The sequence below is a fragment of the Xenopus laevis genome, chromosome 5L, assembly GCF_017654675.1.
Source record: "Xenopus laevis strain J_2021 chromosome 5L, Xenopus_laevis_v10.1, whole genome shotgun sequence".
Taxonomy (NCBI): Eukaryota; Metazoa; Chordata; class Amphibia; order Anura; family Pipidae; genus Xenopus; species Xenopus laevis.
This window is the reverse complement of record NC_054379.1, coordinates 24,216,135-24,229,250: the sequence shown is the minus strand read 5'-3', so window position 1 is coordinate 24,229,250 and position 13,116 is coordinate 24,216,135. Positions and strand designations below refer to the sequence as shown.

The following is a 13,116-nucleotide window of genomic DNA, read 5'->3' as shown; positions in this document are numbered from 1 at the left end:
TTGAAAACCAATACCTTTAGAACATATGTATGTGTGTATGTATGTGTATATATATATATATATATATATATATATATATATATATATATATATATATATATATATATATATATATATATATCCTTAGATCATTCGCAGTGGATAAAATTCATATTTATAATAATCTTATTTATAATAATACCCCACAGATACAGATTTGGGCCCAAAACAGAAGGGAGAACAGATGGTGCAAAACCCAGAAATCCTGCAGGACAACCTTTGTGAAAACCAATGAACCCAAACACAAGGCCAAGTAAAACTGGAGGCTCAAGAACATGGTATTAAAGGGGATATAAACCCCAAAACGACATTGATGTGAGAATTCTGCAAATGCACTGATATAGGGATCTGGGAGAAGTAGGTTATAGGGCACCTGGAGTTGCAGACTGCTTAGCAACATAAGTGAGCCCTGCCTGATTGTTCACATGATGAGTGTATGCACCTGTGCGAGAGTAACCAAATGAGTTGAGCAATCCTTTTGTGTTACAAGTTCTCCTGTTCTGGGAAATATTTATATGGAAGCTTTGAGGTGTTTCTGTTGCAGTTTTAATATTAGGGTTTCAGCGACTCTTACTGTCTGTATTCAGTTAACCCAAAAGCATGGTATAAGCAGCCTAAAACTCAGAAACCTCGAAAAAGCACTCTGAAAGGCTTGTCTCTAAGCAAATGTCTTTGGCCTGGGGCAGGTCATTATGTCACACTGTGCCTCATGCACGCTGAATTTTGTCTTGTACCCATATGATTCCCTTCCTGGCAAACTAACAGCAGTCCAGCCTTACTTTATGGTTGGGATTTTAGGTAATGGCACTGGAATCCATAGTTTTTAGTACCCTTGGGCAGGAGCTGATATAGGGAAGGGATTGTGCCTGCCCTGGGAGCCCAGCCATGCGATATTGGAGTCACATGTGAGTGACTACCTGTAATGTATCTGATTGTGACCAATAGGAAATACACCTTGGGCTTTTGCCATGTGCCACAGCCCAAATGTATTTGGCATGGATAGAATTCAACATCCGATTTAAGCACCCAAGAATGCACCAGAAAATATGTTCCGCTCTTGGGGCTGTATCAGCTAATAGAACCTGGCCCAGGGGCTCTTGTGTGGGTGCAGGGAATCCCAGAACATCAGGGTAGCTGAAGAATTTGAGAGATACCCCTAGCTACAGGGAGTACAGAGCACATACCCAACTCTTATTGCTCAACAGTGCTGTCTGATCTGGCTGAGTAAAGAATCTTGCTCATCCAGGTTGTCACTCAGAACCCGCTCCAGAGCCTTGTAGGGTTGGGTTAGGCCAGTCACGAGGGAGGTTGTTTGAAGCCAGTCAGTTTTAAGATGGAAGGGTGTATATACTATAGAAATGTGTGTGTGTGTGTGTGGGTGCATGTATGTATGTATTTTTTAAAGGGTAAGGCATTTTTAGTAGTTTAAGGCACAGAATGTCCCAAAATCCTTAATATATTGATAATGGGTGCAGAGGACCTCTTGTATTTGTCTGTGAATTTTGTGGTCACAACCTCATTGCACCCGTGCTTTATGTTTTTAAAATTAGTGGTGAGCACAATTTTCCCTTGTTTGTTATGTATATATATATATATATATATATATATATATATATATATATATATATATATATATATATATATATATGTATAATAATAAATAATATAATGTGTGCGTATATAATGATTTATATCTTGTCGTTACTCTGGGCCTCATCATAACTCCTCAGTTTTGCTCTGGGCTCATTTATAATATTTCCCTGTGTATTTATTTTACCAATCCCTGTTATATCTCTTTGGTGTGTATGTTATACCTTTAACAAGCTGGAATTCCAGGCATCTCAATGCTGTAACATCTCTGTACCTTCTTGTCTCCTGTACAGAGGGACAGTCTGGTACAGATATGGGACCTGTTATCCAGAATGCTCGGGACCTTGGGTTTTCCAGATAATGGATCTTTCTGTAATTTGGATCTTCATACCTTAAGTCTACTAGAAAATCGTGTAATCATTAAATAAACCCAATAGGCTGGTTTTGCTTCCAATAAGGATTAATTATTGTCATAGACGCAAAGATCCGATCTATTCTTCATCTCATGAAGATCGGTCAATTGGTCGATCGGCCAGGTTAAAAGATTTCTGTCGGCTGCCGATAATATCTCTGCATGTATTGCCGCTCGGACGATTTTCAGTGGAAAAGACTGTCACCAGCTTTGTTGGACATAACTTTCGTACGATTGCTGTCAGGGGCAGAACTTCGGCTGATCTGTACTTTTACTACTTTATTTGATCTGAATGGTTAGTGGCAGGTCGGGAGATGGGGAAGTCCAAGGACTCGATCAAGTACAAGTGACAATTGGATCAAGTACAAGTGACTGTTTTATTATTACAGTGAAAAGAGAAACAATTTTTAAATATTTGGATTATTTGGATACAATTGAGTGTATGGTAGAAGGCCATGCCTTAATTTGGAGCTTTCTGGATAATGGGTTTCCGAATAACGGATCCCATACCTGTACTGTACCATCCTGTCTACTATACAGAGGGGCCGCTTAGCATTGTACTCTCCTCAGGGAGTGCACCCTTATTTCTAGGTTGAACTTTTCCTTATTTGCTCTTGGGGGTGTGGGGAAGTCAAACTGCATTATAATATCACAGCAACCTCCCCCCCCAACATCTCACCCCTGCATGTAACCATTTGGGGTATGAATATAACAGTGCATAAATGCTGCTATCCACCCCATCTTTCTGTCACCCACCACCACCCCCTCCTGCTGCCACAGTCTGGGAGGGGGGGGTGAGTGTATGTGAGACCAATGTTTGTTTGGGTTTGTTTGTGTCTGTGCCTTGGATACACATGGGGAGGAGGTGTATTGTTTAATGTCCATGGCCAGGTCCAGCGAGATGCTTATTGGCCTCATCCCGCACATCTGCTGAGTAAGCGCTCCCTGCTGCTGATCCTATTAACCTTCAGCTACTGAAGGGAAAGACCATTATGCTCCTAAGGTGACATTTGTGTGATTCGATTGGGTTATGCTGTAGCCCAGAGGCGCGCTGTACAGCGTTACAGTTAATGAAGGCAAGACTAATTATTGGGCTGTCATGCAGTGGTACAGTTGCACATTTACAGCCTCCTGGTATAATAGCTTCCCTGAAATGTGCCAGCCCCAGAGATATGTGGCTAATAAAGATTCTCAGTGTAAATAAAATGCTGCAAATCGCTTGTGTGCTACTTGTAACCTACATTTTTAGCCTATAGTGCCCACTTACCCATAATATAGTGCTTTTTAAAGGGGACATTGTGATTCCAGCTATGGTCTGTGCACTCACAGGAAATCATCCTACAGGGTTTTGCTACACACTATGGCCATATTTATTATGCTGTGTAAAAAAAACAGCAGGATAATACACCACACATCGCCAGGCTTTGCCATGTAAAAAAAAATATCTTAGAGTGACTCCTGCAAGAAGCAGCGTAAAATAACGGAGGTAAACCTGGCATTCGCTTGGTGTAAATTTACATATACCTTGATAAATTTTGCAGCTTTTTACACCATTTTTTTCTGCGAATTTTGTTTTACAGAGCATAAAAATATACCCGTATACGTTAGGGACTGTTTGCTCACATTTGCAGATAAAACCATGTGTATGTAATCTACTGTCTCCTGCCCACCTCTTGATCATTATTGTCCCTTATATTTTCTACTCTTTGTCTTTCTTTCCGTGCTTTCCTGCTGCAGGGAATCTCGTCTCTCCTCATTGCTGTGTTTTATTTTTCTAGGTCAGAAAATGAAATAATCATGACCCCATTTGTCCTTGGCACCCTGGCATCTATGGGAACCACAGCAGAAGCCTCCTGCACAGGCTCCTCCTGCAACAATGCCACCATTAGGGATTATTGCTACAGTGCTCGCATCCGCAGCACTGTACTGCAGGGCCTGCCCTTCGGGGGGGTTCCAACTGTCCTCGCACTGGACTTTATGTGTTTCCTGGTAAGTGGGATGTGGAACAGGAGGAAATGGGCTATGTACCCACAGGCACAGTGGCACAGATGCTATTTAATACCCATTGCAAGCAGAAGTCCTGTCCTGCTTTAGGGCTGAGGTTCTAGCTATCTGTATAACAGAGCATTCTGTCCTAGTGGCCAGGGGCGTAACTATAGAGGAAGCAGACCCTGCGGTTGCAGGGGGGCCCAGGAGTGTAGGGGGCCCAGTGAGACCCTAATTAATTAGCAATTTTAATATATCTTGGTAAAATAGGCCAACTTATAAATATTTTGGGGCCCTAAATTAAATTTGCTATGGGGCCCAGTAACAACTAGTTACGCCACTGCTAGTGGCTGCACAGATCCTATCTGATCCCTATTGTAAGAAGCAGCCCTGCCCTGCTGTAGCCTAATGTCAGACAGTGCTAATCACATGCCAAAAAGGCATATCTGCTGACTTGCGCTGGCTCCTGTGGCTGAAAGGCACACAGAATGGATTTTGCCATAAGAATGCATACTTGCGGTTTATCCGCAGATAGAGAATCAGCCCTGTGTGGCTATAGGCTTTTGGCTGGGACTCTAGCTCTCTGCTTTATGCAGTGAATCAGTCTTCCTGGGTTATCCTGGGGGGGGGGCTCAGGTGACTTATTCCCCTGGTAGTACAAGGCAGCTGATTCGAGACATTGGCACATCACAGAGCTCAGCTGTTGCCCTCTCTTGGTTGCTGCCTTGTCACATAATTCCAAGGCTTTGGTTGCTGGGGTTTAGTCACAAGGGCAAGGAAGAGCGGTGTTTCCCCATCCCATGATGACTTGTTGCTAACAAAAGGCACGTGGGCTATGAGTCACATTCAGGAGGACAGAGAGCAGGGCCCTATTCTGGCATGTAAATCTGCTGTAGGGACCTGCTACTCCCTATGGCTGTAGGTAGGGTTGCCACCTGGCCGGTATTTTACCGGCTGGCCTGTAAAAATGGTGGTTGATCTCAATATTATTAATAGGGAAAAAAAGATAAATATGTAGGAAGGCTGGTATTTTTTTCTGGAAAAGGTGGCAACCCTAGCTGCAGGGTATGTAGAGCACAGGGAGCCAGATATATAATATATACTGAATTAATACGGTTTATTGCATTTTTAGAGGGTAGTGGCCTCACAACAAAACTCTCGCCTTTATGGCTATGTAGGGATTAAATTAATTGCCTGCACTGATTGTTCAGTTTGTGGTGGGGGGGGGGGGGTAAGAGAAAACTTTTTGGTCTTCTCCCCCTGTTTATAGCACCATGTGAGGCAGAAATAGAACTGTGCCAAACACTCTCTTATCTAAAGTGCTGGGTGGGACCAACTGATAAGCACTCCCCACCCAGCAGCAACCTATCTAACTCCATAACTAATTGCCTCACTTCCTTTCATATTAACCCTGTGGGCAGCCCAACCTAATGGTACCAGCCAGGCAGCCAATCTCTCCTGCCTATTGTCTCTCTATGTATATAGTCATTGTGGCACAAGCACACATACCGTATATGCCCAGCAATCTATTAGTGAGCTTGTGGCCTATTTCCTTGTGCAGAAAAAAATGTTTTTTTAAAGGAGACATATAGAATAAATGAAAAAACCCTAATTTTGTAGGCAGTTATGTGTAATATATGGTGTTGCTTTTACATGGTGTTAAAAATTAATATTATGTTTAAAAATAGCCCCTTTATTGGAGCTCCCTATAGATCACTGGTCCCTGTCCCTGCCAGAAGCACAGTAGGAGGGGGGACAGCCAATCACAGCCCTGCAGTAAACACCAGCAAAGACAGGTTTCAGTTCCCTATCAGGTCCTGCTAGCTGCTATTGGTTTGAGGGACAATACCCATGCATTGATTCTGTGCTGCACCCTGGTGCACTAGGCAGATGACATACCCAGGCCTGAGGTGCCATAGCCATTCCCTGCTAATGCTGCTCTCATCTCACTGTTAGCTATTGATTGGAGGCTGGAGATACTGTGGGAACAGGAGGAGAATTGGGCCTGGGAACTCTCCCTACTTACAGTATGAGTTGGCCAGCATGGTGTATCAGCAGTGACCCAGAGGAGAAAAACACACCATATCTCAGTACTACCCTGCAACTCTTTATTTGGCACTAATGCATTGATCTGGCTGCCTCTCCCTGGCATCTTTTCATCTCATGGGGGAGGGGGGTCCTGATCCCAGTGCAGATGCTAATTCACTTCCACTATGCTAAATTGCACTCAGTTTCCCCTTAGCCAGCATATGTGCAAATCACTTCCTGTGTGCAGTGTAAATAGTGTCACTAGTGTGTCACTCACTAGGAGCAAGTCCGTTCTTTGTAGGTGCAACTCACTAACGGACTCCTGTAAGTCACAGCTCCTCAAGGCAGGGGTTAAATCCAGGGCTTTTTTGCATATATGACCCCTGTACATTCCAAGTACTATCATGCTTCTGGGTAGGACTGATAGGACACAGAGACAGGGGCCAGCAAGTATCTATAGAGATACGCTACATGTCCTTGTGGGAAAATAACAAAATATGCTGGTTCGTGGCTCTCTGTAATCTGTAGGCTCATCTGGAGTGTAAGCTCTTTGATATAGCCATGATATAGAATTTATCCCAATATAGCCTTTCTTACCTGTCCTTCTCTCCCCAGGCACTGCTCTTTGTTTTCTCCATCCTGAGGAAAGTGGCGTGGGATTATGGGAGGCTGGCGCTGGTTACAGATGCAGAGAGGTGAGCTGGCACATACACACTGGGCTGGGGGTTAATTGCTTCTATGCCACTGTCTGTGGATGGGCATCTAAGGCAGAAATGTATTTATTTAGCTGTACTGAGGGCGCACTGTACTGCTGCTCCATTTCACTCCCCACATGCAGCCAGGGGCTTATTATTGACCAGGAGGAGATGTTGTGAGATCCGCTCAAAAACGCTTAACCTGAGACTTGACATGATCATTAGACTCCATGTGCCCAACTGTATCACTAGCAATTGCTCCCTTTACTGCACTAGGATATTTGTAAACACACACAGCCTATATTTCTATAAGCTCTATCCAGGATACACTCTGTAGACTCTTTGCAGAGTAAGAACCATCTTTGAAAAACAGAGCAAGCACCATTCTCTCCTTGTAGAGCAGGTTCTGTGTATTCTTGCAGTGCAGAGCAAGTGCCATTCTCTCCTTGTAGGGCAGGTTCAGCGTATTCTTGCAGTGCAGAGCAAGTGCCATTCTCTCCTTGTAGAGCAGATTCTGTGTATTCTTGCAGTGCAGAGCAAGTGCCATTTTCTCCTTTTAGAGTAGGTTCAGTATATTCTTGCAGTACAGAGCAAGTACCATTCTCTCCTTTTAGAGCAGGTTCAGTGTATTCTTGCAGTGCAGAGCAAGTATCATTCTCTTCTTAAAGAGCAGGTTCAATGTATTCTTACAGTGCAGAGAAAGTACCATTCTCTCCTTGTAGGGCAGATTCAATGTATTCTTGCAGAGAAAGTGCCATTCTCTCTTTTTAGAGCAGATTCTGTGTATTCTTGCAGTGCAGAGCAAGTGCAATTTTCTCCTTTTAGAGTAGGTTCAGTGTATTCTTGCAGTACAGAGCAAGTACCATTCTCTCATTTTAGAGCAGGTTCAGTGTATTCTTGCAGTGCAGAGCAAGTATCATTCTCTCCTTAAAGAGCAGGTTCAATGTATTCTTGCAGTGCAGAGAAAGTACCATTCTCTCCTTGTAGGGCAGGTTCAATATATTCTTGCAGAGAAAGTGCCATTCTCTCTTGTAGAGCAGGCTGTGTATTCTTGCAGTGCAGAGCAAGTGCCATTTTCTCCTTTTAGAGCAGGTTCAGCGTATTCTTGCAGTGTAGAGCAAGTGTCATTCTCTCCTTGTAGAGCAGGTTTGATCTATTCTTGCAGTGCAGAGCAAGTGCCATTCTCTCCTTGTAGAGCAGATTCTGTGTATTCTTGCAGTGCAGAGCAAGTGCTATGCTCTCCTTTTAGAGCAGGTTCAGTGAATTCTTGCAGTGCAGAGCAGGTGCCATTCTCTCCTTGCAAGAGTGCTTATGGTTTCTTGCAGAGCACAGACACCATTCTCTCCTTACAGACTGGGCAAGTTTTCCTTTCAGAGCAGGCACTATTCTCTCCTTACAGGGCTCATTGTTTTCTCACAGTGTAGAGCAGGTACCTGCATTAAACGGTAGAGGACTGCTTGGAACCTCTGGACAATTGAGAGAACTTGCATCAGATCTGACACTTAACTTTGTTTTTGTTATTTTCTGTTTTTGAACCCAGACAGCGACGTCAGCGAGTCCCTCAAGAGGAGCAGGAATAGTATGTTGTAACGTTGCATACTTCCTCTTTAAATCAACCCTACTATCACGTTAACTGCCCCTTCTGTGGGTGTCTCTGTCTCTTAACTGTCCTGGCATGGCTAATCCTGACACTGATCTCTTTATCTAGCTATATAAAGCACCTTCCCCAAGCCTCGTATGCCAGGAACCCCTGTGTACAGCACCCTTGGGCCTCACCATGCATGAGCTCATGGGTCTTGTCTCTGGTCATATAATCATAGGATATAGTAGGAATCTGCCCTTGAGCCTACATGCCTCAACTTCCTGCTAGAATAGTAAGATGGGCCTCCTCCGACTACTAAAAATAAGAAATTCCCTACACCTTTGCATATACACTCTCTGAACAATGTGGTGCCATGCTGCAGCCGTACTGCACCGTGCCACAAGGTAGAAAGTTGTACAGCTAAGGGACCTATTATCGAGAATGCTCGGGACCTGGGGTTTTCCCGATAACAGACCTTTCCGTAATTTGAATCTTCATACTTTAAGTCTACTAGAAAATCATGTAAACATTAAATAAACCCAATAGGCTGGTTCTGCTTCCAAGAAGGATTAATTATATCTTAGTTTGGATCAAGTACAAGGTACTGTTTTATTATTACAGAGAAAACTGGAATCCTTTTTAAAAATTTGGATTATTTGATTATAATGGAGTCTATGAGAGAGGTTCATTCCCCGAATACAGAACTTTTTGGATAAAGGGTTTTCAGATAACAGATCCTATTCCTGTACAGTAACCCAGCTGAGTGGAATCTAAATATACTCTTGGCCAATCAGACGTAGGGGACTGGTGATTTGTTTAATTTCAGGACTGGATGGACCTGTGACTCCTGGTTCCTCTGTCCTTGTTTCTTGGGTTAACATGGCACAGTACTAACTTTCATCTCTCCTAATCAGATTTCTGAATGATTAACCACTTTGCTGCCAGTAGCCTCCTACTGTTCACCCAAGTCTTGCGGGCCATTTCTAACCAATATCTTCCTTCCATTCAGTGTGGCCTCTGCAATGCACTCTGATAACCATGACCAGTATGAACGCCTCACCTCTGTCACCAGTTCTGTGGACTTCGAACAGCGGGACAATGTGAGTGCATGCTGGGAAAAAAAGGGGATGTAAAGTGCTAAAGGGCTGCTAAATTCATGTGGGACAACAGCAGATCAATGTGAGTGCATGCTTGGAAATAAAGGGGATATAAAGTTTTAATGGAACAGTTACACCAAAAAATTAAAGTGTTTTAAAGAAAATATCATGTAGTGTTGCCCTGCACTGGTAAAACTGATCTGTTTGCTTCAAAAACACTACTATAATTAATATAAACAAGCTGCTGTGTAGCAATGGAGGAAATTGAGAAAAGGCTATATGGCACAGGTTAAATAGTGGCTAAAAGATAACATTATGTTCTTCAGAGCTTATCTGCTGTGTAACTTGAGCCTTTTCTTCTTTGAATAGCTGCCCCCATGGCTGCTTCAGAAACACTACTATTGTTTGTATAAATAAGCTGCTGTGTAAACACACCAGTTTTACTAGTGCAGGGCAACAATGCATTATATATTTGTTACTTTAAAATAATTTCATTTTTTGATGTTACTGGTCCTTTAAAGGGTTGCTAAATCCACGTAGTAATAACAGTGCTTTTAGGGCAAGGTCACATACGTTGCGGTTTTAAAACCGCTTATTAGTAATTAATTAATAATGGAATATGCACTATAGCAATTCCCAGGGGGCACTTGCAAGGCAACATCTGCCACGCTACACCAGGATTTTGTTTTTTTTAGCAGAAATGCCATTACGTCAAGGAAACGCCATATTATTGAACTCTATGGGATCCTCAGGTTTGGAAATACACTTTGCTGAAATACTCTGAGTATTTTGGATATGGCGGCCAAACTTTCGCAAGATGGATTGCGCATAAACCTATTTGCGGTGTTTTATGCTGTTAGCGTAATTACGTTGCATATTGACGGCTACTTTTTGCATATAAATTGCTTTAACGCTTGGCTCTTTTTCACAAATTTTACTAAAAGGCTTTAAAGTGGAATTGTGGGGATCAAGAAAAAACAGAAATACATGTTAAGAATAGAAAAGTACAGGCTGTAAAATGCATATTATCATGCGCGTTTGGTTTCATTGGCTCGACTGAGCGTTTTAAAAGTTTAATATTTGTTCTGGGGCTGGACCAGTTGTTTATTGGCTCTGTTAATTGATAATCTTCTGTTCGGGCTTGTTGCATTCAGAATAGTCAGAATACCCAGTCCTTCAACCAGTTTAAAGGAGATTAGGGCAGAAATATTGCACATTATGTTTGGGCTTCTATACCAGCCCAAGGCAACCACAGCCCTTTAGCAGTAAAGTTCTGTGCCCCCAAAGATGCCCCAGTAGCTCCCAATCTTTTCTGGTAATTCATTGCACATGCTCTGTGCTGTTCTCAGTTACTGAGTTTAGGGACAGACGCACAAGGCTGATTAGTAAATAATTCAGATTATTATACATGGCGGCTCAGAAACCAGTGCAATTAGCATCAGAATGTGGTAATCAACCCTGTAGCATCATCTTATATTACAAACCTCATTTTCTGCTTGATGAATTGTGACGATCCCTAAGCTTACCTATCAACTGCTGCTCAAAGCCCACTGAGCATGTTTGTATCACAGACACCCCTAAAAAGATCTTTGAAGGCCTGGATAATTACTATTACAGAGCTGCTGAACATTTAGGCTGGTTCAAAAAGTTCAGTATATACTGTAGTATATAAAATGGTATTTCTAGACATATTCATTTTTAAAGATTTAGTTTTCTTTTAATCCCTGAATTTCTACGTCTCTTTGCTGGTTCTGTGTACCCGTAGCTTTGCTTATGTTATTTTTTTAAATCAGAAAGTGTTCAGGCTCCACTTCTAGGTTCAGGTTCAATGCTATACCAGGTGGTACAAATTAAACCCAACCCTGCACCCAGGAATACAGACATTGAAATACCTTTTGCTCCTTTTGGGGGTGAGGGGAGTATATATTTTTTCAGAGATAAAGTTTAGAAATAAACAGGTAGATCGACCAGCTGTGCCAATAGGTAGGTTAGAGGCTAAAGAGCGTTGTCTTTGGTCTGTGTGTGTAATGTCTCACTTTTCCCTCTGCAGGGGTTTTGCTCCTGGCTCACCGCTATCTTCAGAATCAAGTGAGTTTCTCTGCTAATTTCTAAACAGACTGGTCTCTGTGGTGCTTTTTGTGCCCATTTTCCTAATGAACTTACTTCTAGGGGGCTGCCTTGTGGTTTCTGTGCCTTGTGCCCAGAACCCTAATAAACTGACCCATTAGGAGTGCTCAGCCTGTGTTTTGCACCACCTCCAACAGACTGACCACTGGGAGTCCTCTTTGTGTCCCCTTCCCCTAACTTTGTGCCTGTCCCACTAACTAACTGACCCCCATACACTGCTATGTGTGCCCCCCTAACAGACTGACCTCTTGGAGGGTGGTTTTGTGTGCTCCATGCTTTGTTTCACTCCCTGTAGCACATGGGGCATCATGGCCGATGAGAAATCCCCTCTCCTGCTTTGGATAAAGGGCCAAGTAATACCTGACCCTTCTCTTTAGTTGGAATCACCACGTATAAAACATTTCCTACGCCAATCTCAGGTAATCGCTTTAAAATGGCTAATTTTACATCATGTTGAAAACACATCTAATGTGTTTTATGTGCTGTGATTCCAACCAATGCGAAGGGGCAAGTATTGTTGCGCCCTGCAGGACGGAGCTATGGGGGGGGGAGACCTTCATCCACACTACACTGATCTCGACCTGAGTGTTGGCACCAAAATCCACTCTGTTTGCCCCTGAGCGGAGGTAATGATTCCGGGTGCAGCTAGCACAGCAGAAGAGGAGCAGCAGGGCAGTGCATTCTTGGCCTGCGTTTCTCCAGAAGGCAGTAGCCTTACCCTCCGCTGACTCACTGATCTCTGGGGGGGGGGGGGTGCATACTGTTCTTCTAGCTAATGTATGAAGCTCATCTGACTCATACATTGAATACTTTTTCCCACAGGGATGATGAGATCCGGGACAAGTGTGGTGCCGATGCAGTTCATTACCTGTCCTTCCAGCGTCACATCATTGGACTCCTGGTGGTGATCGGGGTACTCTCTGTGGGCATTGTGCTACCCGTTAACTTCTCTGGAGACTTACTGGGTAAGAGCCACACTGGGCTAGATGGTATTAAGAAGTGGCCCAACATCTCCTAATAGGCTTATATGTGCTGCCCCCTAATACTGTCTCTGTCTCATGCAGAAAACAATGCCTACAGCTTTGGGAGGACCACCATCGCAAACCTGGACTCCAGGTAGGTTTGGCAAACAACATATTCATTACTGGCAGGATTAACACCCCCAGTCTGTAACCCTGAGTGTATTATGTCTCGTGGGGAGGGGTATGGGTATAATTAACCCTGAGAGAATAGGTTTAGTGGCCACTGGGGATGCATGGGCAGAGGGGTGTTATGTCCCTTCCTTTACAAATCACCAGAGCTTGGCACTGTGTGTGTCTCTTTGGATGTCTGTATGAGTTATATAGATTGCAAGCTCTGTAACTCAACTTTATAGCAGATAACTGCTCTGCTGGTAGTGCCCACACATGGCTGCTAACAGACCTGTGTTTCCTTAGCTAAAGAAGCAATTCATTAGATGATTGCCTCTCGTACCAGAAGGCACCATTCCCCTTGACACTTTGCTCACCCCTTGCTAATCTTCTTGTGGCGTATATATTTTGACACATTTCCCCTGCTGTG

The 13,116-nt window shown here is 43.3% G+C and overlaps 1 protein-coding gene across 6 annotated transcripts in view; it reads left to right on the top strand.

The window, feature by feature from the left end:
* Positions 1–13,116, top strand: part of tmem63b.L (transmembrane protein 63B L homeolog) — a 31,538-nt gene that overhangs the window by 6,076 nt on the left and 12,346 nt on the right. Inside the window, exons 2-9 of one of the 6 annotated variants that reach the window (XM_018262756.2) lie at positions 189–317; positions 3,820–4,030; positions 6,671–6,750; positions 8,291–8,329; positions 9,342–9,432; positions 11,480–11,517; positions 12,379–12,521; positions 12,621–12,672. In XM_018262756.2, the coding sequence (XP_018118245.1) occupies positions 271–317; positions 3,820–4,030; positions 6,671–6,750; positions 8,291–8,329; positions 9,342–9,432; positions 11,480–11,517; positions 12,379–12,521; positions 12,621–12,672 (701 nt within the window). In that variant the 5' untranslated portion in view covers positions 189–270. Of the gene's footprint in view, positions 1–188; positions 355–3,819; positions 4,031–6,441; positions 6,559–6,670; positions 6,751–8,290; positions 8,330–9,341; positions 9,433–11,479; positions 11,518–12,378; positions 12,522–12,620; positions 12,673–13,116 lie in introns of those variants that run through there. The other 5 variants (XM_041562614.1, XM_018262757.2, XM_018262758.2 and 2 more) reach the window with 5 other exon arrangements.